The sequence below is a fragment of the Trachypithecus francoisi genome, unplaced genomic scaffold (assembly GCF_009764315.1).
Source record: "Trachypithecus francoisi isolate TF-2019V2 unplaced genomic scaffold, Tfra_2.0 Lachesis_group13, whole genome shotgun sequence".
In the NCBI taxonomy this organism is placed as follows: domain Eukaryota; kingdom Metazoa; phylum Chordata; class Mammalia; order Primates; family Cercopithecidae; genus Trachypithecus; species Trachypithecus francoisi.
In genome coordinates this window covers 68,259,589-68,284,726 of record NW_022681458.1, presented here as the reverse complement: position 1 = coordinate 68,284,726, position 25,138 = coordinate 68,259,589, and the positions used below count along the sequence as shown (strand labels likewise).

Genomic DNA, 25,138 nt, shown 5'->3' with positions numbered 1-25,138 from the left:
AGGGTAGTTGGTCAGAGCACAGCAAGTAAGGGACAGGCTCACGTGTGCGGAGGCTGGGGAAGCCGGCAGAGGCCCAGCCAGGCATGGCAAAGCCTCAGGATGTTAGGTGAACTGCCAAAAAAGAGGTTTTTTTTGTTTTTGTTTTTTTTTTTGAGACGGAGTCTTGCTCTGTTGCCCGGGCTAGAGTGCAGTGGCCGGATCTCAGCTCACTGCAAGCTCCGCCTCCCGGGTTTACGCCATTCTCCTGCCTTAGCCTCTGGAGTAGCTGGGACTACAGGGGCCCGTCACCTCGCCCGGCTAGTTTTTTGTATTTTTTAGTAGAGAAGGGGTTTCACCGTATTAGCCAGGATGGTCTCGATCTCCTGACCTCGTGATCCGCCCGTCTCGGCCTCCCAAAGTGCTGGGATTACAGGCTTGAGCCACCGCGCCCGGCCCAAAAAAGAGTTTTAAGGAGACTGATATTTTCAAAGATCACTCTGGGCTGCTGATTGGAGTGTGGACTAGTCGGAGTCAGGAAGAGTGGTTACGAGGAGCCCAAATTCCAGGATACTGCTGTAATCCAAGCAAAAAATGATGGCTCTTGCTCAGATGCTGGTAGAGGAGATGTAGAGAGATGCATGGCTTTGAGACACTTGGACAATCAACAAGATCAATATGGGGAATGGGAAGGAGAGGGCGTCAACATTAACCTTCCCCTTTCTGGCATGAGCATTGAGAAGCATATGATGTTATTCATTGAGATAAATACTGAAGGTCCAGGGTTAGGGGTAGACATTCAGAAATTGAATTCTGAACACATGAAGTTTGAGGTACCTGTGGAAGTTCCAAAGCAGGGGCCAAATAGGTAATTCAATATTTTACCTGCAACTCAATTGAGGAGTAGAGTGAAGATGGAAAACTTGGGAGTTGCCCATGTCTGGAGTAAAAGGAAATTCCCAGAACAAATGAGATCATCCAGTAAAAGAGTGCAGAGTGAGAAGAGAAATCAGCTCAGGATCAAGCCTGGGGAAAATTCGACATTTAAGTGCCATGTACAAGAAGAAAAGCTAGCAAAGGAGAGACAGAAGTGGAAAGAGGAAGAAGGAAACAGCTGCGCCATGGGTAGATATCAGGAAAGAGTCCACTTCAAGAAATGGAGAACAACCAACTGATGTGAACACTGAGGTCAGGCAGTATGTGAATCTTTAAATGTTAATGGGTTAGTGACAAGGAGGTCACTGTTGACCTTTTCAAGACCATCTTCAGTGAAGTGAAGGAGCAGAAACCAAATGGGAGTTATTTGAGAAGAGTAGGGGAAAAGGAAGTGAAAAGTGTGTGGGCAACTCTTTCAAGAACCTGATTGTGCGTGAGGAGGTGGCAATGAGACAAGCCAAACCCCGACTTCACTCACCTAGCTGCCTGCCCATGGGGCAATAGGGAAACTAAGGCAGAAGTAACTGCCAAAAGCAAAGGAGTTAGCAACCTGATGCTGCTAATTCTTAGAGCTCAATGACAAGCAAGGCCTAGGTCCTTCTGCAGCTGGTTGCCTGACAGTCTAGCAAGTTGATAGAACCCATGCCGTGACCCTGTTAATTTTATGACTGTTTGCAAAGGGACAGTTTTCTCTGCCCTTGTAGAGCAAAACCAGGGAGAAATTCAAGTTTGCAGTTTGCTCCCCACCAGATCTCACCGTTGTTGTGGGGAAAAGTCCTCAAGAACAAAGAAGTTGCAATCACACTGGGTCAGAGTCCAAAAAGCCAGCTTCAAATAATGTTAAGACTGTATACCACCTTTGGTGGTTAAGTACAGAGTGTTAAAAGAGGTCGCTCAGCACTGGCGCTGCAGGCTGAGTCCAGCCCCATGATGTTCCCGCACATTCTAGGACACCTTCTTTCTCCACAGCCATAGCTGTTAATGGCTCACTTCTTTCCTCCAAGGCTTTGCCCTCTGTGTCCTAAGTTTAAATTCCAGGATAGAGAAATATCTCAAAAAACTGTCCCTTTATCCTTTGCCAATTGAAAAAGAAACCAGCCCAGCAGCGAAGAGATTAGGTAACACAAGACCTTGGTTCTGGGTGGTGGCCACACCTACTATCGCTTTTGCTGTACATCATCAGTTAAATAATGATTTATAGGTCAGAATATTGCTTTAAAAAGTTGGTTTTGGCCAGGCGCAGTGGCTCACGCCTGTAATCCCAGCACTTTGGGAGGCCGAGGTGGGCGGATCACAGGTCAGGAGATCAAAACATGGTGAAATCCCATCTCTACTAAAAATACAAAAAAATTAGCTGGGCATGGTGGCATGTGCCTGGAGTCCCAGCTACTGCAGAGGCTGAGGCAGAAGAACTGCTTGAATCTGGGAGGTGGAGATTGCAGTGAGCCAAGATCACGCCACTGCACTCAGCCTGGGTGAGAGAGTGAAACTGTCTCAAAACAAAACAAAACAAAACAAAAAAAACAGTTGGTTTTGTGCATATGTTGCTGCCTCATAGTTTCTAGTCTCCATTTCAGGGTTGACTCACTGTCTCCAATATTGGAGTAGATTTGAGGAACACTTTGGTTAGAAAGATACACTCCTATCATCCACTTTTCTTAGTTTTTTCCTGCCCTGAATTTGGCTTATCAAGTGAGCCTCAAGCTTAACACTAGAGCCTGAGCAAGTAAGGCCCTATGTTCTTTCTTTGAAAGTCATAAAAGGTTTATTAGGTCTCCTCATGAATCTAACCATGTCAAGTAGACAAGGCCTACATGCAGGCTCTCCCAGGCTTGGGGCATGGTGCTCCAGATGTCACATCTGTGGATATTTAGCAGAGTTATACTGTAGCTCTTAGAGGATCATGTTTAAGGATAAACAAAAAACAAAAAAAAGTAGCCCTTCCCTAACACTGAAATAAAAGGAGTATGTTGTTAGAATGAAAAGAGTACAGGAAACTAGAGAAACCAGATAGATTTTTTTTTTTTTTTTAAAGTCAGAAAGGTGATTATAGTCAGAATGTCATCAGCTTCTCTTACTATAACCTTCAGGTTAGAAATTATGAAATGATCATTTCATCTTGAGTATCGGGTATACAACATGCACTCAAATGTTTGTTGAATAAATAAATGCCATCAATCCTGTTTTAGGTTGTATGAAGACAGCTGTGATACTTGAGATAATCACATAGGATTTGAAGCTAGAAAATCTGGAATCCATATTCTGACATCTACTAGCTGTGTGTTTTTGAGTGATACTCTGGCCTGCTAAGCCTTAACTAGAAATGGAGACAATGCCTATTCCACCTATCTCACCATGTCATAAGAATTGAATAATGTTATAGTTACATGTGAGAAAGAAAAGTAAATAGTAATAGAATCAGGACAGAGATGTCTGGCACCACCACTTCTGTTTAACATTAAGCTGTTGATTAAAAGTAGAGGCATAAGACTTGGAAATGAAGAGACAAACATTTTCTTATTTGAGGACAATATGACGGTCTCCATAGAAAGTCATATAGGATCTACAGGCAAACTATTAGAATATCAAAAGAATTATGTAAGATTATTAGACAAAATCATTTTATAAAAATCAATAGCATTTATATATTGCAGCATTGATCAATTTAACATTTAATTTTAAGAAGCCTATTCTCCAAAGCAACAACTAAAACATAAAGCTACATAGGAATCAGTGCAATAAAGGATGTGTAAGAATTTTCAGAGACAATCATTTATTTTTAAAAACCATTAAATACTTGAATTAATGGAGAGATACAGAATGATCATGGCTAGAAAGATAACATTCTTTCCCCAAATTAATCTATAGATTCAGTGTAATTCTAATCAAAAATCTTAACCTGATTGTTTAATTCTATGTAATCATTTAATCCTAAAGTTCACAGAAAGAGCCAGGGGTAAAGAACAGTCAAAACCATTTTGAAATACGGAGAAGGGTGGGCAGAGGAGACCTCCTTACCGGATATCAAGAATTTAGGATAAATGACAGAGGGCATTACAATCAGCAGGGAAACACTCGACCATTCAATAAACTGCTAAGACAACTGATTATCCATATGGAAAATAATGGACTTCATGCCATAAACAAAAGTAATTTCAAAGTGAATTAACAAGATAAATGGAAAGGCAAAATCATAAAATTTTTAGAGAAAAATTTGTATGACAGTAGGTAAAGAATTTCTTCAGAAAGACAGAAAAGCCACAATTCAGATACAATAAAACTTCTGCAAAACAACACACAAAACACCATAAACAAAATTAAAAGATAAGCCTTAGACTGAGAAAAGATACTATCAGCAATCTCTAAAATATATATAATATACATATAAAATAATATGTACCTGGGATTTATTAAGAATGTTTAAAGATCAATGCAAAAATTGCAAATAACCCCAAAAAGCAAGAGAGCAAAGGATTCAAACAGGTGACTCCCATCAGAGGAAAATGGATTATGAACTTGTAAAAATATGCTCAACCTCACCAGAATATAGAAAAATTAGAATTAAAGTCCTGAGTTATCATTTCACATCCATCAACCCATCATGTGCAGTAGCCTATATCCCCAGTTCTCGGATAAAATGAACAGCAGGGAAACAGCTGGACTTAAGTTTTTTTTTTTTTTTTTTTTTTGAGACGAAATCTTTCTCTGTCGCCCAGGCTGGAGTGCAGTGGTGCGATCTAGGCTCACTGCAAACTATGCCTCCTGGGTTCAAGTGATTCTCGTGCCTCAGCCTCCCGAGCAGCTGGAATTACAGACATGCGCCACCACCCCCAGCTAACTCTGTACTTTTTATACAGACGGGTTTTCACCACGTTGGCCAGCTGTTCTCAAACTCCTGACCTCAAGCAATCCGCCCGATTCGGCTTCCCAAAGTACTGGGACCACAAGCATGAGCCACTGCCCCAAGCCAAGCCTTCTTTTCAATATTCAACTCAAGAGAGCTGTCTACTATGTGAGAAGACCCCCTACAGTAAGAGACTATGAGTACCACCACACCTGGGCAGGGCTTGACTGAGAGCTAGAAGGTGGAACCACTGAGAAAAACATGCATTGTTTCTGCTACAGCTAACAAATATTTGATTATGCCTACTGGTACCAATTTTTAAATATACGCATGGCTTAGTTTTTCAGGTCCCTTTTAACTTTCTTACTTATACTTGCTTTTCTTCCGGATGAATCTAGAATCATTTTGTCAAATCCCAAAATTTCATTGTCATTCACTGGAAAAAAAAATCTGCCAAGGCAGGATTGGGAGGGTATGGAAAAAATGTGAACTATAAACTGCTGGTAGGAGTATAATTTGGTATGTATGTTATGGAGATCAATTTGGAAGTATCTGGTGAAACTGAAGATTAAGAATATCCTGTTGGCCACTGATTCAAGTTCGAGATACCTATCTCAAGAAATGCTCACATGTGCACAAGGAAATATGTCAAATATTTCATTGCAGCATTGTTTATAAGTCAAAAATTGGAAATAACTGAGATGCTCAAGAAGAAAATGGATACATTGTGATAATGAACTACAGCATTTAAATGAATGAGTTAGAGAAACATGTTAGTGTGAATACATCTCAAAAACATGAGTGGTAAAACAAGTCCCAGAAGGTTTTGTACAGAATAATAGCATTTATATAAAGTTTCAAAATCAGAAAAACAATCCTAGGTATGCATATATACATATAAGGATATAAAACCATTCTGACAAATATCAAATTCAGAGCTGCAGTTACTTAAGTGGGTAAATGGAGATAAATGAAATGAGACAGGGCTATACAGACTTCAACCATAATCATTCCCTTTTAAAAGAAAAAACATATATAGGTAAAAGTAAGATTATAAAAGCTGGATGACAGATACTTAGGTATTTATTACATTGTTTTCTGCATTTTTCTGTATTAATTGAAATGTTTCATAATAAAGGCACAATACAAATACTAGCAGTTAATACGGGCTGACAACTAGATGGATCAAGGTGAATTAACTCATTAATACACTATGAAGACAATTATTTTCAAGTGTAGGAAGAATAGTGATTTTTTCAGTGCTTACATTTACTAATACATAATATAGTATGTGCCAGGCATTATGGAAAGTGGTTTACATGCATTAACTTATTTATCTCCATAATCACTCTGTGAAGATGATGCTGGCATCAGTCTCACTTTATAGTGAGAGAACAGGCTGAGTGGAAAGATAAAGAGTGAAAGGTCACATAGGTGGTAAGCAGCAGAACTGGGAGACAAGCAAGCCCACGTGTGTTTAAGTCCCAAGCCTATGCACTTAATCACTATATTGTGCTATGAAAGGTTTCAATTTTACTAAATGAATAAAGATTTAAAAAACCACACAGAGTTACAAGGAGTAAACTTGAGAAAAATGCAGTTAACACAATCAAGAATTTTTAAAGGATCAGGGTGTGAGTAGGACTAAGTAATTGGGTATACCATAATTAAAAGGCCCAAATTTATTCTGAGTCCAAATACACAATGAAAATATACACGATGTGGTGTGAGATAGACACATAGGCTAATGCTGGCAGAAGGTCAATATTCCACAAGACCAACCACAGATAAAGATACAACCATCTGTTAAGAGGGTGTCCTGAAACTGTAGAGGGACTTCTCAGCCTTTTAATCAGTTTTCTTGGACACATTCTACCAGTGTTTCAAGGCCCACCCTGTCTGATTCATCCCAGCTCTATACTAAGTTCTGCCTCATCTAAACCTGACTCACTTGGCAGGCAATAAACGTGACTTTTTGTTGCTATTTCTCAGAATGGCAGTCCCCAACCTTTTCGGCACCAGGAACTAGTTTCGTGGAAGACAATTTTTTCATGGATGGAGGATGGGGGGGGCGGGGATGGTTGTAGGATGAAACTGCTCTCAGATCATCAGGCATTAGATTCTCTTAAGGAGGGCACTACCTAGATCCCTCGCATGTGGGGTTCACAAAGGGGTTTGCACTCCTATGAGAATCTAATGTTGTGGCTGATTTGACAGGAGGCATAGCTCAGGCAGGAATGCTCCCTTACCTCCTGCTGTTATGGCCTGGTTCCTCACAGACCAGGGACCAGCACCGGTCTGTGGCCCAGGGGTTGGAGACCCTTTTCTATAGGATCAAGTCTACTGTATCTCAGTTGTCTTAGTTGGCATTATTTGGTAGCAAATAACAGCCTACTGACTTGCTTAAGAAAAAACTAAGTTGGGGGGTCTCTCTGTAAGGTTTTAAGGCTATCTTGTGGATCCCCAGGAGGATGAAATGCAGACAGTGAAATGCAAGACACTGGAACAAACACTGCCAAATTATCAGGAATCAAGCAAGCCATTTTCTTTTTCTTCTGGGGTTGAATGTCATCTTTGCTTTCTCTGCCTCCCATATTATGTTCCAGATGTGACCTTCCAAGACATCAGTTTTCCAATTCCAAATTCTCAGGAGAAATCATCTAATTGGCTCAACTTTGACCAGATGTCCACTCCTTGTCTGATTTCTGAACAGCTCCTCATGGAAGGTGGCAGAAAGTAATGCTCAGAAAAGGGATGTAAGTTGGGCGGGTATCCTAAAAGGTCACTAAGCCAACACTTCCTGTATTTCCCTGTTGTCTATTAATTGGAGGCTTAGACTTTTTTTGTAGAAGGGTGGTGGGGAGAAATAACTGCATTTCTCTGATGGCCTTTCCCAACCTTAAAAACCACTTCGATGCTAAATTTTATCTTTCAGTCAAAATGAACCTGAAGATTCTTCGGCTGGTTTTTAGAAATGTTCAAATAGGATAGAATCTTACATAGGGGGTGTAATATCCTCAAGAAAATACACATCTATGTGCCTCAGTCTTTTCTTCTTATTCCATCCTCTTCTGATAGGGCAGTCACTTCAGACACTTTATCCACTATCAATTTAGGTCCCAACTGTTCTTTTCACATTTTTGCATTAGAAACAAGACTCCCCCTCATTTTGGAAAAATTAATGCACGAACCATAGTCAAACAATGAAAATTCTAAAACACTTCACTACAGAAAAATGGAATCTGCAGAGTTAAGCGGGGAGGAGGGCATTGGAAGGTTACCATTTGAATCTTTACCATAAGTCAGGCACTATGCTAAATTGCTTATATTTTAATACAACAATCCTATGAAGAGGGAGTAACTATGGTTAGCCTCCATGAATGATGAAAATCAGGTTTTAAGAAGGTAAGAAAACTATCAATATCACACATCTAGTATGTCTTAGAATAGATTTAGAAGAGTTAAAAGGTGAAAAATGGGGAGACGGGCTGAAGGAGATAGGCCTTCTCAGGATATCATTCTTAACATCAAAAACTGTATCCTAAACGTATTTAACACAATGAAGTGGCATGACTTATTACATGACAATATACATGACAGCTTTTACAGTTTTAAAAACATATTCATATCATAAAGACTTTATAACATCAAATAAAAGCAACAGGGAAAAAAACAACCTCGTATATCCTTTAGACTCCGATTTTGTTATGTGTATTAAACTCCACACATTTGGCCAGGCGTGGTGGCTCACGCCTGTAATCCCAACACTTTGGGAGGCAGAAGTGGAAGGATCACTTGAGCCCAGGAATTCAAGACCAGCCTAGGCAACATAGTGAGACCCCATCTCTAAAAAAAAAAATTAAAATTAGTCGAGCATAGTGATGCGCACCTGTGGTCCAAGCTACTTAAGGGGCCGAAGTAGGGAGGATTGCTTGAGACCAGCAAGTGGAGCTTGCAGTAAGCCATGATTGCACCACTGCACTCCTGCCTGGGTGACAGAGACAGACCCTGTCAAATATAGGGAAAAAACAAACAATAAACCCTGGACTTGAATTTTTTTGGGGAGGTGTAGGATCCCAAAAAAACTAGGAATCACTCATAAAAAAATAAATTCTTCTCTTTTGCAATTTGGTAGCCCCTCTTAAAATTTTATCCACTCTGTCCCTCACAAAGAACCCCCATCACACAACATACCACACTGTACCTTTGCAAACGCCATTTCTGCTGCTGAGTTTCCTAGACTTCATGCAGAATTCTCCCTCTTTTAGGTTTCTACAGTACTTTGCATCTGCCACTAATATATATTTACATCATATGCAAATCTGTCTGAACAAGGCAAAGGGTCAATGTATTTTTGTTTCAACACTAAACAAAATTGAGGTGATTTCATCAAAATATCAAATTTTGTACCCAAGATATCAATTAATTTGTTTCATGCTTATCGTCAGACAACAAAAGACTTAGTACTCATTCATGGCAGTAAGTTTTAAACATACTGTTTAGTGAAAAATAATTATTTTACAATGAAAACGATTGTTACCAGCTTCATATAATTAAAACTGAAAACCAAATTCTTTAACAGGTAGCATAACATGTCAGTTTATATATTTTAAAACCAAATGTGATTCCATAATCATTTATGCAACCCCAAATTTCAAATATTGAACACAATACAAATTTTTCAAAAAACAAAACTTTTGGATCTCGAGTAGGCAGTACTGGAATTTAAACAACAATTAAGAGCCTAAGGGGATGCTTGCTCTATTTTAAGTGATTGTAACACAGGAGTGTTTAACAGAACCACCTGAGCAGCTGTTTCAAAACACATATACACTCCATCCCCAGAGATGTTGATTTAGTAAGCTGAGGCGGCTACCAGGCCTATGGAATCTTTAAAATGCTCCCCAGCAATTTCTGATGAACAATACTGTTTCAGAACTATTTTCTATGAAATGTTTGACATGCTTTCAGATTATATGTTATGTGCATTTTTAAGTATCTTAAGCATTGTCACTATTTTGAAAGACCAAAGTTATTTACAGGGCATTTGACTTTCTGTGGTAGGTGTAGCTCCTTTAAAAGGTTGTGTGCTTTTTGGTTGAGTCACTTTTCAATAATTAAGCCTCAATCTATAGGAAATTAGATGCTCTTCAAGTGATTATTTTCTTAAATTAAAATTTGAGGTATACAGATAATCGAGTCCACTAAACGTTACAATAGGAACTATTTGTACATAAATATATTCAATATGCACTAACTCTAGCCTTTACAAAAATAAAGCAATTAACACCTATTAGAGTATACCTACCCTGAGAAATATTATACTTATATACAATATTAATAGATTTTATAACCAGAAAAAGTTGACATCAGAGCAAATCTTCAAATGTTTCCAGAGTATATTCAACATTTTAAAATATAAAAATAGAAATATTTAAAATTATCTACACCGAGGTTACATAACTTTGGTAAAAGTTCCAAAGTTCACTAATATATTCCTAGTGGGCACTAAAAAAATCTAAAAATTTAAATAATTTTCAAGACTACTTATTTTCTTCATTGCATTCATTCTCTATGAATTCATAACATATGCATGAATACCTATGGATTCAAAATACACCATAAACTTACTGTAAAAATTCAGTATTACTTACTTAAAACGTCTCTGCTATCACTCAAATGGTTTAATCTGACTTAATGGGCAGTTTGCTCAAATGAACCACCTGCTGCTCACTTCATTCTCTTCACATTAATCTTAATTTAAAAATTCTAAAAATTACCTAAAGGAGTTTAAAGATTCAAAATCTAATCCCTGTAACTTCAAAATAATTGTAAATTCTAGTGGTTCATTTATATTATTCCAAGTAGAACTTCCTATTTTACATCACAAGCTTAAGTCTCACATTTAGAAAAACTGTCCATGTTTATGCATGTCTAGAGTTCTCCAATGCAATCAGCTATTACAGACAGAGTCAGACTGGGCCTGGAAAACAGAAAATGGACATATTTACCCCCACTGTATACATGTGTTAATAAATTTGATTTTTACTTTAAAATATCTAGAATATACAATCACATTACTTTCTTCCTACTCTGCCTTTATCATGATCAAACACATGCAAATTCAAAACACAACTTTTTCAAGTAACTCCTGCCATGGTTACCAACGCTTGTCTTATCATTTTCAGGAGTTTAAACGTAAATATGGGTTTTCGATAAATCAAAATATTCTGCATTGCTTTAAAACAGGAAACAAAAAAATCTGCAAAATGGTACTGATAAAACTGATATGAATCAATGTGGGCTAACACTAAGACTTTTTTCCAAAAATTGTATTTAATAAGCTCAATCTTACTTACTGTAAGTAAAAAATTAGTAAATGACCAGTGTCTCCATATATCTCTTCTTCAAATAAACATGCCTGTTTACAATTCAGTGTCTAAAATCAAGAATCTAAAAATAAAAAGCCAAGCTGAAGAAAAATAAACCACCAACTCTTACCCCATACCACTGCAATATTTTTAATGCATAGGAATACAACAAACTCAAAAGAAAAAAAAATAGTGTTTTATTAACTACCACACTGTTATAATACACTTTAAACGTACAATAAGGTAGCCTTTAAATTTGAGGTGGTCTTAAGAATAACAAATGAACACAATTCCAAATTTTTGAAATAGGTGAACTGCTGCAGTTACAGGTATACATTTAGGAAAATTGTATAGCTCTTACAAGACCAGCAATGTAACTTTATTTTGTACATTTTTAAATTGAAAATATAAACAATAATTAAAAAATCAAAAGAAAATACAGCATAATAAAAAACATACGTTTCTCAATTAAATGTACTGGATACATATAAATTTTAAGGGAAGAAGCAAAAAAGGAAAATGATTGATATTTAAGTGCAGACTGACTACCTAGACAAAAAAAAAAAAAGACTTAAAAAAATACCATAAAACCTCTAGTTTTCTATGACTAATATCCATATGGTTGGAGTATCGTCACTATGGAAGTGATTTTGTTATGTTTGCATATGTTATACTTTACTGGTAATTTACATGATGGCTTTTAAGGCCCTGGGAGACATGGTTTTTGGAAACAAGATTGGATAAAAATCACTGCTAAGACGCAATACACCTTATTTTTTTGGTCCTCCAATAGTCAAGAAAAGGGATAATTCACTATAACATTCTCTTACCACCCAAATGCCTCAACTTATACATTTTAAACTTTTTCAAACATTGGTTATATTGCCCAACTTCGTTATTGAAAGAATATTAACAAGACATTATTTTGGCAAATTAAATCTTAAACATGGCTTTTCAACAGGATTTAAAAGGTGACTATCCCTAGAGTTCCATGTTAAAATGTAGTTTTCAAAATCTTACAAGAGTAATGCTTAAAATATTGTACATAGTTAACCTAATTAAAATAATTAGCTTCAAAATGACAAATTGATAAGCTAAGTAAAGCCTACACTATGTAACATTTGCTTGGAAACTTGATTTGTCAGTTATGCATAATAAAAATTCCAGTCATCAAGAAAATTACAAAATTTTTTATCATAACATGATTTCTTTCACCCACCAGCTTTTTTATCTTACAATAGATAAATACCAACATGTTCTCATTTTTACACTAAACCACACAGGATTGATGCATTTGGTTAGACTACCATTCGCATTGTTAAATTCAATTTTCTCTTTATATAACTTGGTAAAATTTCATTTCTTCTAGATTCCAAAAGTACCTACAAAACCCATGCAATTTTACCATTTTTAATATACTATGGAATATCATACAAAGTAAGGCATTTCAGTGTCATGTATAACCAAGTTACTGTCAATCCAAAAATTTTTGCACATCAATAAAAAGATATCTAAGAACTTAGGAACAATATTCTTCTCACTACTGTATAAAAATAACCACAATGAATAAGTATTTGTGTAATATTTACTCCATTGTCTCATTTCCAGAAACTGTGACAAGCTGTAAAGGTATTTCAGTGTTGGTAAGGATATCTTGATTGCTGGTGGCGGAAGTATTAACAGTTCCTATCCCTGAAACAGAACCTTGTTGAATATTTGCAAGGATAAGCGTTGTTCCTCCTGCAGTAATCAAAGTATCATCTCGCGCAGCTTCCACAGATGCCAGCACTGTACTGCTAGAGTGAATACCTTTTTTATTCTGGTGTGTTTTAATATGTTTGGCAAGATGGTCACTTCTCATAAAGCGTTTTGAACATTCTGGACAAACGAATTTCTTCTCACCTGTTAGGAAAAAAATTAAGTTACTTGGTTTTAAAAATTCAACTTTAATAGCTCAACCATTTCCCCTAAAACAGAAAGTCAGTCAATGCTGACAGGTAAGAATGGGAGCAGGGGTCTATTAAAACTGTATTCATTTTACAAGCTACCCCTGTCAGATTTCTCTTAGAGAATATTTCTCCTTAAAATAAATCTTTCATCTTTACTTTTTGATGAATAGCAAAATTCAAACATGTATTATATAATAGATGGATATTCAAATAAGACTTTAATATCTCAACTATGCTGTTTAAATACCTGTGTTAAGATGCCAGCTAAAAAAAAATCATCTATAACACACTTTAAAGTCTAAATAAAAGTATATTCTTTCACGCTATAACTAAAATACTAACGTGCCATGTTCATGATACTAAACCTTCAACTCTTAAATATGAATTAAAGCAACAGGGTATTTCTAGATTAAAGAAATGACACGACAAGTTTGAGATCCAAAAAGAATAAGTAATCCGTAGAAAAAATGAATCTGAGTAGTTGGGACTACAGGCACACACCATCACACCTGGCTATTTGTTGTCTTTTTAGGAGAGACAGGGTTTCACCATGTTGTCCAGGCTGGTCTCAAACTCCTGAGGCTCAAGGAATCTGCCTTCCTTGGCCTCCCAAAGTGCCGGAATTACAGGCATGGACAGGCATGCCCAGTAGCCTTACCTACTTTAATTGTCTGTTGCAGTTTCATATAGGTTCATCTCATCTCTCTACCTACCCAATGAGAGAGAGGAACTAAAACAATTAGAGCATCTGTGTACTACTACAGACCTCATAGGTAATTTCATACAATACTGAAGGGCCAAAGTAGGAGATGTGAAGCAATGTCAGAGATAGTTTATTCGCTTAACCTAATAGGGAACTTGGATTGGAATCCAGACGACTTCAAAATCCATGTTGTTCTCCATTTCACCATGCTTCTTCCAAGCTTTCTAGGGATTGTAAATACGTATTTTTCAATTTTCCAGTGTTGAGCATAGACTGATGAACACTGTAATCATTTACATGGTAGTAGGAGAAAACTAAGTCTCTAAGTTAATACTGTTAGGTTTCAGTGTAGATCAGTCATAGGTCCATTTCATTTAACAACCACACAACACTATGTAAAAATAATATAATGAGAGAAAGTCTTCACATCAACATTGCCTTAGTTATTCCTCAGTGAAATACCTTTCCCTTACCTCCGAGATACTAAAAACAAAAGAGAAGGTGAAATGCCCAAATATATCAGAAGAAACAGGAGTATTTTTTGTTAGTGTTAAGGAGAAAGAAAAGAATAGGATAGATGAAGAGTAAAAGCTGGTAACTAATTAAAAATGTTAACAGAATAAAAATAGCATAAATGTGGCTTAAAGCATTCAATAATGTCAACAAGAGCTACCCAAAGTCTACTTAAATAACTTTATTTTAGAAGATAAGCCATACTGACTTGTTCTTTGGAATCTGTGTTAAGATGGTGTTCCTAAAGGTAAAAATTGGATGTAACTCATTGTATTTTAAAGATTCAGTTCAGTAAGAAATGCTGATAATAAAAAAAAAAAAATGTCAAGGCAGTTATGTAGCCCTATAATTCATTTTTGTCTGTTAAAAGTAAATATTAGTAACCTGTATGTGTTCTTCTGTGCCTCTGTAATTCATCACTTCGAGTAAATCTTTTACCACAGTACATCCAGTTACAAACAAAAGGGCGTTCTCCAGAATGCCAACGCAGATGAGCTCTCAGATGTGAGGTCTTCCCATAGACTTTACCACATCCTGGTATGTGACAAATGTGTTGCTTCTTTTTCCCAAGATTGGTACCTCTAAAAAACACACACAGAATAATATATACCTTATATGAAAATATTCAAATGGACATTACCATTTATATCATATATCCCCATGTTGAATTTTAAATAGAAGACATTATCATTATGAAGTCAATCAGAAACCAAAACCATTTAAAATCAGTTTAAATGAAAATTTATGTATTTCAAGCATATACATTTTATATATTAACCTTACTCCAGAATTGTGATTGCTGTCCATATGTAAATATGCTCAAGAATTATGTAATTAAAAGGACATTTCATATGTAAAGAATGTACAATAAAGCTATTTATTCTTCTAGCAGAACCATTCAAATTCTATGCATAAGCCTTATCCAATTAATTATATAGGAAACTAAATGTGGTCTGTATTCAAAAGTCATGGTGTCAGATAATCAAAAATATATTTAAACCAAAGAATGAATGTATAACTGATCACAGGTACAATTAAAAGATACAGGAAGCTTTAGCAGACTTTAACATGATTTAAGAGTATTTATTCATATTTGTGTGGCCACACCCTGAATATACACTGGCTTGGAGAAAGCTTTTTTTAAAATCTAGCTAAAGCAATGGTCTGAACTCCCTTAGCATTAGATGAAATAAATACAAATCAAAATTATCTTTACATTTAAAATTCCCTTCATATTAACCATGTAAAAGCCAAAATTAGACACAAGAGATAAAATACAGTTTTCTCCACATCACCAAATTTGACATTTATTACATTTCAGTATTTAATACCAAGAACAGGGTTTAGAAGATACGAGATTAGATGGGTGAACAGAGGTATCTTAGCCTAAGCAAGAAGAAAACTTTTGATCCCAGAATTTGATAATTTGAATAGTATTAAACACTACAGAAAATGTTATTTCTCAACCTTTTAAAATAAATTTTAAAAAATTAGGCTAGTTACTGAATAAATTAGTTTTTAAAAAACATGACACTTTGGACAAAACAATTTTTATAAACTTTACAATGTTTCTGAGTTTTTTTTTTAAAAAGTACATTTAGCCCCCTCCCCAACTCCCCTCCTCCCCCAGTCTCACAGTTTAGTCATATCCTGTAAAACTTTCTATAGCCTGTAAATCCTCCTGTATACAATACACCTATCGTTTTTCAAATTTACTGGAAAAATGCATATTTCCCCACATTTATATTTTAATGTACTCACACTCAGTAGCATGTGAAATTGCCATAGGACAAACAGTGCTAAACGGTGCAGTGCTGGCTGTTAGATGCCATAGGTGTTCTGAACAGGGAGACATCAATGTGGGCTCCAGTAGTTAGAGAAGGCTTCGTGGAGGAGGTGGGTAGGATTTAGATAGAAAGGAGGGAAGGCATTCCAGGCAGAGGAATAGCATAAGTAAAGACAAGGAGGAGTCATGCTGTTGTCTCAAGGGCAAGGATGTCATAATCTAACACAATTCTAGTTTCTGCTCCAGTCCACCCCCAATTTCTACAACTCTCTTCAAAGAGCTGAGTTGAGTGAAACAGGTTTTTCTGGCTCCCTTGCAATGCCAAAGTCTCATTAACCAAAGCCAATATTGATTCCATTTAATTTAGATTTTTAAATTTATTTTATTATTTAAAAAGCCCTAAGAAAAACAGCAATGTTTGTGGCTACTGGTGTACAAACCAATTTTACGTATCGTGTTCACCATAGCAATTTCACAGAGAACCCAATTCAGTTCACTCGTGTATTCATTATTTCATGCCTCTCCTCTAAGCCTACCACTCAGGTCAATCAACGCGCTTTTACAAACTCAGAAGTGTATTTCACAAACTTAGCAAAATTTAGCATGGGAACACTAACAAAGCACAAGACTAACAAATTAACAGCAACAAATCTGGGTTCTCAAAGAAGCAAGAAGCTAGGGAAGGTATTTTTAACTGAATTATTAGGAGATAAGAAATATTTGAAAATGGGATAGGCATCTAAGAAAGAAAAAACATAGGGGCAGGGTTGCACACATATATAATTTAAGGAAAAAGCTCAACATCCAGGCCCAAAATTCTATTTAAAAAGAAAATTTGATTCAAGATAAGATATAGATATGGTAGATGTGGATTTACGGCATGTTATATGAAGGCTTGAAGGGAGAGAACTGAAGTGAATTTCTCAACAAACTTCAGGTAAGAAAAGATTTAAAGTTTTCTTCTTGATTAATATCTACACCACTAATGCCTATAATAAAGGAAAAGCTAATAATTTTACATTTCTATTTCTTGAGTGTCTAAACTTGTTCCCAATAGTTTAATAATGCTAACATAGAGTGGAAGTTAAACTGTGGGTAGAGGGGTTAAGAAAAGTTAAGTAAATACACTCTCTTCTGCTCAGGGTGGGAAAAACAGGACATAAACTGAAATGCTGACAAAGAAAACAGATTGTGCACAATTTTAAAAATATGGACTGATGTTTAATCCATACAAAACCTATTTAACAATCATGCCTCTAGAACGTATTTTACTTACAATTATTTGTCTCTCACTAGTTTAAACAGTCTCTGAAAGCCGGTTCCGCTCAATAAATATTTGCTAAATAATTACAATTTTTAAATATTTTATATTTTACACCTTACTTTAAAAGGTAAACAAATAAATAAAATTTACTTCTCTAAGGATGAATAAAATTAGTTCCTTGCCCATATTCTTTGAAAAAAAAAAAAGGTTGCAAAAAAAAAAATTCTAAAAAAATTTTTTTAGCTACTATCTGTATCACCTTGCAGAATACTTCAGAATAGTCTGGATTTACTACATATGTTATGCTTCTATTAATTAGGTACAAAACTGTCATTTATACAAGTGTATCTATCACACATATACTACCTGAATTTTGTTCAAACAAGCTCTAAGAAACAATATAGTTTCTTTTCTTAGGAATCTCAATTTTTATTGCTTAGAATAAGTGAGCTATTGAAGAATGAAGTCACAAAAGTTCTAGAAAAAATATAAATGAACATTTTTATAACTCTCAGAATATGGAAAACTTGTAATAGCATGGTAACAAGGTATCTAATAAAGGAAAGGCTGATCAACTTAAAATTTTTGTGCTTTGCAAGCTGTAAGTGATGGAACTGTTTCTTTACTTGTGTAATAACAATGCCTTCTGTAAACCACTGAAAAAGTTAAAGGCAATGTAAAACTGGGAAAAAATATTTGCACATGACAATTACATAAATTAACAGATTCACAAAAAAAAAGAAACAATTCAAAAAATAAATTTTAAAATGGCAAAATATCCCCAAAAATGCTCAACCTCACCAAGTAATTTAAAAATATACTAAATAAGACAATATTAAGGTATTTTTCATCTGTCAGACTTTCAAAGGTTAAAAATAATTGTAAAATTCATTGTTGGCAAGGATGTGGGAAACTAGATACTCTCACACACTGCTGGTTAGAGTACAAACTAGCCTTTCTGGCAGACAATTACCTTTAACCCAGCAATTTCACTTCTGCCAACTTATACAAACAAAATATTCAGACAAATGTGCAAGACATACATGTAAGATTATAACAATAAATTCCCAACAAAAGATGTTAAATCACTCTACATCCATACAATAGAATACAACAGAATACTATACAGTCATAAAAACGATGCAGACTATACAGACTTGAAAATATGGTCACAAAAATTATCAAAACAAGAACAGACATATAAAACAGTGAGAAGATGATGATTCTATTTTAAAATACACGTAACATCTTGAAGGACATATACAAACATGTTACTAGCTTATCTTGAAGTGGGGTGGGATTCTGGTGTTTTTAAATGTCCTATATTTCTGCATTTTTATGAGCATGTCTTAGTTTAATAAACATAAATTAAAACATTTTCATTTTAAAATAAAGAATAAGTGAAACAAAAGGCCTCCATTAGATTTGACTTTTGTGAATAATTTATCTTAAAAGTCCCTCTAAAATGAATTTCAGAAAAGTTACTGCCTAGCTAGAATTCACAATTTTAATTCATCAAAATATGTCAAAAAACAAACTTTTAAACTAATTACAACATGAATGCCTAAGGATCCGATGTAGAAGGAGAGTCACTTGGGAGGCAGCACAGTTTAGTGGCAGCACAGTTTAACGGTTAAGGCTCTGGGTAAAACTAGGTCCAAATCCCTGTTGTGTGTGCTCTTAAGAGTCATTCAACCTCTCTCTGTCTCACTTCTAACACCACTGGGAAAACGGTAAGCTCTCAATGTTACCAGTTGTTAGCAATTATTATTATTACTGCAAAGGGCTGGCCAATGTGCAACTCAAAGGCAGATAGAAAAGCTCTATTAGATCAAGTTTGTTAACTGTATTAAAAGTACATTTTATCTACTTAAACAGTGCATTTCTAAGAAAGGTATGTTAACTTTCACCATGACAAGGTATTTGGTTAAGTATGGCTTTAGAGTTCTATCCATTTTTGCTCTATATATTTCAAAACTGCACAAAAAAGGGACCGTGACTATTAAATCTTCTTAGTGGAAATTTAGTATTATTAACAAGAAATACATCTCTGTCTTATTTGGGGCTTTCACCTCAATCCCACCTCGTGTGATATATTAACGCTGCTATCCAAGTTTTCTTTTTGTTAATACTTGCCTGATAAATCTTTTCCTATCCCTCATCTTCAATATTTCTGTGCCAATTATTTGAGGTGTTCCTTATAATCAACATCAGTCTGGATCCTTTTTTTTTTTTAAGATGATCTGAGTCTCAATCTCTAAATTATTAAGCTCAGTACATCCACATTTAACATAATTTCTGATCATTTTGAGTTTACTCCAGTCATGTTATTCTGTCTTAATGTTTACCTTTAAAAAGACTGAATTGAAATACAATCTCATTTTTTAAAAAATTCAATCTATTAAGGCTTATTTTTCACTTCTACTGAAAATGGAAATACTTATGCTTATCAGCCACAGATGAACTTAATCTTTAAAATCAACTTTTTATCTATATTTTTAAGGCAACTTCCATTGCTGGTGTGCAAACAGGCTAATTTCTGATTGGTATGGGCCTGTTAAATGGCATCTGCTATACTGTTTTTGAAACAGCAAACTACTAATTTCAGTTTAAAAAACATTTAGAACTGAAAATCCAATTCCATATATTTTGTTCTCTAACTTCTGCCACACGCATACACACACACCCAAAATGATCATGTAATGAATAATTTCTCATAATTAAATGACATAGCATGCAGCATTTCAAACATTAGAATGATATTAGCACTCTTAAAAATACGCATGTTTCATGTATGCATACCTTCCACCACCTTCTTTACAGTTGGGACAGGTACAAGCTACCCTCCGAAGTCTTTTTCCTTCTTGATGTTGTTGGTCCCCTTCTTCATCTACCACCTGTACTCTTAAGTGTGTTAGGTCATTGGTATTCAAGGTAGAATCACCACTGAGCTGCCACTCTTCAGGATCAGGTTCTTCTTCCTTGATCCTAATATCTACAGGAAAAAACCAAAAACAAAACCAAAAAACAAATACAGATGAGAAGCAACCAAATGGCCCAAAAAAATAGCATGAAATTACATGTCCTCTCCCAATGTCACACCTTTGCATGCACTACTTCTCTTGCCTAGACTATTTTCTAGTTACTTTGTTCTTCATCTAACTAACCTCTACCTATCCTTCAAGACTAGTTGGAGAGTAATCTCCTGTATAAATGCTTATAGAATTAATTACATTAATTAGTTCATATGTCCCTTTAGATAATAATTGCTTCACTCAAAGTTCTCAGAAAATACAATCTCCCTAAATGAACAAATCTTCCTTAAGAAGAAATTTCCAATATAGGTAATAATCGATCTGGAAAAACTTCGTCCTCTACTTTTCTATGCCTTCTATGTTCAAATAATACATAATGAGATGTTACAAGATTAAGCTGATACAGATGAGACCACAAACTGCTCACTAAAGACAATAAATTAATTGCCCAAAAAGTGTTATACCCAATTTCTAATCACTGAATTCATTCATACACATCTGGGTATACTTTCAAATTCTCACCATAAAATCAATTAATGTAGTAGGCCCTAAATAATTCTCCTTTGCATACCAACTTAATACAGGTACCTTAAATATAAGTCATCAGTACCAGGCACATAAGTTTACATCTTCCTTCATATCTAAGTATAGATGACAGGAAAACACTATTTTACTGTGCTGTATTAATGTCCTACATGGTAGCTAGTCATTCTTAGAAATCCACTATTTATCAGGCTCAGGAGGAACGAAAGTAATAATCCATCAAAATGACCCATAAAAGTAAGAAAAGGTACTCAACATTGTTAAATATCAGGGAAATGAAAATTTAATTCACAATGAGGTATCATTACACACCCACAAAATGACTAGAAATTTTAAAACAGACCGTACAGACTGTTGGCAAAGAAGTGTAACAACTGAAACTCCCACAGTGATGGTAGGTGTGTAGATCAGTACAACCACTTTGGAAAATCTTTCGTCTATATCTTCTAAAAGTGAAACTATGTATTCCCTATAGCTCAAACCATTTCCCCTAGGTACACACCCTCCAGAAATGCATACACTTAACACCAAAATACAAGTATAAAACTTACACAACGTTATTTGTAATCACCCTAAACTAGAAAAACTCATATATCCACCAGTATTGGAATGGAAAAATAAATCATATTTGTTCATACAATGGAACATATTAAAACAATGAACATTAACAACAACCTACATGCAACAGAAATGACTCTCAAAAGCATTTCGAACAAAAGCCCCTCGTACCCGCTATGTATTCCCTTTATACACAGGGAATGGGATCGTGTGTGATATTTATATAAAGAAATTTTCATTTATGTAAGATTCATAACAACTGGCAATGATTCCAACCATATGACACGTTGGAAACGGCAAAACTATGGAGACAGTAAAAAAGATCAGCGGTTGACAGGAATTAAAGGCAGGGAGAGATGAATAGGCACAGCACAGAGGTATTTTTATTCTAGAGTAGTGAAAATACTATGTATGATGTAATATAGGTGGATGCATGGCATACATTTGTTCAAACTTACAGAATGTATAAACACGAAGAGGGAACCCTAATGTAAAGTATGGACTTTGGGTGATAATACATCAAGCAAATTTATCAACTGTAACAAATGAACCACTTTGAATGATGGGGGATGTTGACATAGGGAAGGGTATACATGTGCAGGGGCAGGGAGGTAAGGTGTATCTCTATACTTTCCTTTCAATTTTACTAAGCATCTAAACTGCTCTTTAAAAAATTATTTATTTTATTTTATTTTATTTTATTTGAGGCAGAGTCTTGCTCTGTCACCCAGGCTGGAGTGTGGTGGCATGACCTCAGCTCACTGCAACCTCTGCCTCCTGGGTTCAAGTGATTCTCCTGCCTCAGCTACTACTCCCGAGTAGCTGTGATTACAGGTGCCCGCCACCATGCCCGGCTAATTTTTGTATTTTTAATAGAGACAGGGGTTTCACCATGTTGGCCAGGCTGGTCTCAAACTCCTGACCTCAGGTGATCTACCCACCTCAGCCTCCCAAAGTGCCGGGATTACAGGCATGAGCCACCGAGCCCAGTCTAAAAAAACATTATTCAAATGTTAAGGGAGTGGGTGCTCCATGGTGACAGAAGAGTGGTGACTGCCTACTTTTGAGGGAAATATATGACTGAGTACAGGGAGATTTCTGGGTTGGTGGTAGTTCTCCTATGTGTTCATTTTGTAAAATTTCATCGTTATATACATATGATCTGTACATTCTTTGAATGCACATTATACTTCAATATAAACATTATTCTAAATTAAATATTTTCACGTAATTTATAGGTGATTAGGAGCTGTTAAAGACAATTTTTTTGCTTTACCTCTAGTTCCCACAGTTTACTAAACCTCCCCCATTTTTACACAAATTAAAAAAAACATTAAAATGAGTGTATCCCACAAATTAAATTCATAATACGAAATTTAGAATATAATTTTATTCATTCAACAACTATGTGTACGGCTACAACGTGCCAGTCACTGTTCTAGGTTCTAAGGATAAGGCAGTTAGCAAGTCACAAGTTCAAGCTGACTGGGTGTGTTGGCTCATGCCTGCAATACCAGCACTTTGGGAGACTGAGGCAGGAGAAACGATTGAGCCTAGGAGTTCAAGACCAGCCTGAGCCAACAGAGAGGGGTCCCGTCACTACCCAAAAACAAAACAAAACAAAACAAAACAAAACAAAAGGCAAGGCAGACATGGTGGCACATGCCTTGTGGTTCCAGCTACTCAGGAGACTAAAGTAGTAGAATCACTTGAGCCCAGGAGGTTCAGGTTGCAGTGAACCATGATCACATCATTGCCCTCCAGCCTGGGCAACAAAGCAAGACCCTGACATAGTTTAGATATTTGTCCCCAACCAAATCTTATGTTGAAATGTAATCCCCAATGGTGGAGGCTGGTGGGAGGTGACTGGATCAAGGGGGCGGATTTCTCGTAAATGGTTTAGCATCACTGTCCTGGCACTGTTCTTGCAATAGTTAAGAGATCTGGTTAAGCGTGTGGCACCTTCCCTCCTACTCTCTTTCTCTGTCTCTCACCTCCCCCTACTTCTAACCATGTGACGTGCCCATTCCCCCTTTGCCTTCTGCCATGAGTAAAACCTTCTTGAGGCCTTCCCAGAACCAGATGCCAGTACTATGCTTCTTGTACAACCTGCAGAATTGAGTCAATTAAACCTCTTATAAATTACCCAGTACCAGGTATTTCTTTATAGTAATACAGGAATGGTCTGACACAGTCTTAAAAAGAGATGATGGTGGCCCCAAGCTAGAGTATTGATGAGGAGGGGTAGAATTGGTCAGTCAGAAAATATGTTTAAAGCAGAGTCAAAGACATCTGCTAACAGACTGATAACAGGTTATCATGTGAGGAGCAAGAACAGAAAGAAGTTAAAAACACTCCCAAGGTTTTTGTTTTCTTTTGTTTTAATCCTGAGCAACTAGAAAGATGGACTTGCCATTGACTGAGATAGGGTAAACTGAAGGTAGAAAAGATTGCAGGGGAGGGGTGCCAGTCAGGGGCCTATTTTGAAATATGAAAGTTCTGAATGCCTATTGAATATCCAAATGAAGGTGTTGATAAGGCAGTCAATGGGTTTGGAGTTCAGGTAGAAATATGGCCTGACAATATCAGCATATATGTTAGGTATTGGGAGTCATCTGGAATATAATGTAGACAGGAGGAAATTCCGTGGCACTCCAAATTTGACAAGCAGAGATTAAAAAGAACCGGCAAAGAGGACTGAGAGCGGCCAGTGAGATATGAGGCAACTGGTGTCCAGAAGCCAAACTGAAGAAATCATTTCGAGAAGAACATAACTGTGTCAAATACTTAAAAAGTCAAGTAAAATAAGGACTAAGAAATGATCCTTGGATATAACATTGTGGTAATCACTGGTGATCTTGACAAGAACTGTGAGCACAAAACCCTGCCTAGTACAGACTCCAGAAAGTGGAAGGAGATGAACTGTAAACAAGTACAGGTAACTGTTTCCAAGAGTTTTGCTGTAAAAGCAAGCATTATAAAACTGGCAGTACAGTTCCTAGGTCAGCCCACAAAGGTAGATTTGACACATAGGTACCTGAAATATTTGTAAATCAGCCTTTATATTCTGTAGCAATAGTGCATGCTAGCAGTATAAAGAAATGAATGTGCTTATTTAAATTTGATTAATATTTGAGGAAAAGTATGCAAAAAATTTAAGCAATGAAAACAGAAATACAAGGAAATGTGCATGACACATTTAAGAACTTTATAAACAGCACTTTTTTTTTATTGTGTCTATTTTCCACCTCAAAATGTTTCCTTTTCATTTGGCGAGGTATTGCACTGACAGTATCTCTGTCCTGTGATTATGGCTGTTTTCAAGGCCTACCAATAAAATAAGCTTGCAAAAGGGATATGTACAAAAGAAAAACAATTTCTGCACACCTGGGCAAGAACTGAAGAGAAGAAAACAGAAAATTTAAATAATGAAATATACACATACACACACAAAAAACATGATTACAAAGATAAGGCTAATTTTCAATATTAGTTAAGTATCAATAACTCAGGGCATGCCTAGATTTCTATTAAAAATATTACAAGAAAATCCTAAATATCTCTTCCTAAAATTAACTGCTAATTATTTATCAATAGAGCTAATAGAACATTTAAGATAAATTCTTAACCAATTTATCAAGTCTGGAACACACGTATTTA

At 35.9% G+C, this 25,138-nt stretch overlaps 1 protein-coding gene across 2 annotated transcripts in view; it reads right to left on the bottom strand.

Moving 5' to 3' along the window:
• Positions 1-9,240: 9,240 nt before the first annotated feature.
• The window catches only part of SP3 (Sp3 transcription factor), a 57,142-nt gene continuing 41,244 nt past the window's right edge, over positions 9,241-25,138 (bottom strand). For both annotated transcript variants that reach the window (XM_033231096.1, XM_033231097.1), the window contains 3 exons: positions 20,145-20,337; positions 14,677-14,873; positions 9,241-13,029 (listed from right to left, as the gene is read on the bottom strand). In XM_033231096.1, the coding sequence (XP_033086987.1) occupies positions 12,713-13,029; positions 14,677-14,873; positions 20,145-20,337 (707 nt within the window). In that variant the 3' untranslated portion in view covers positions 9,241-12,712. The remainder of the gene's footprint in view (positions 13,030-14,676; positions 14,874-20,144; positions 20,338-25,138) is intronic.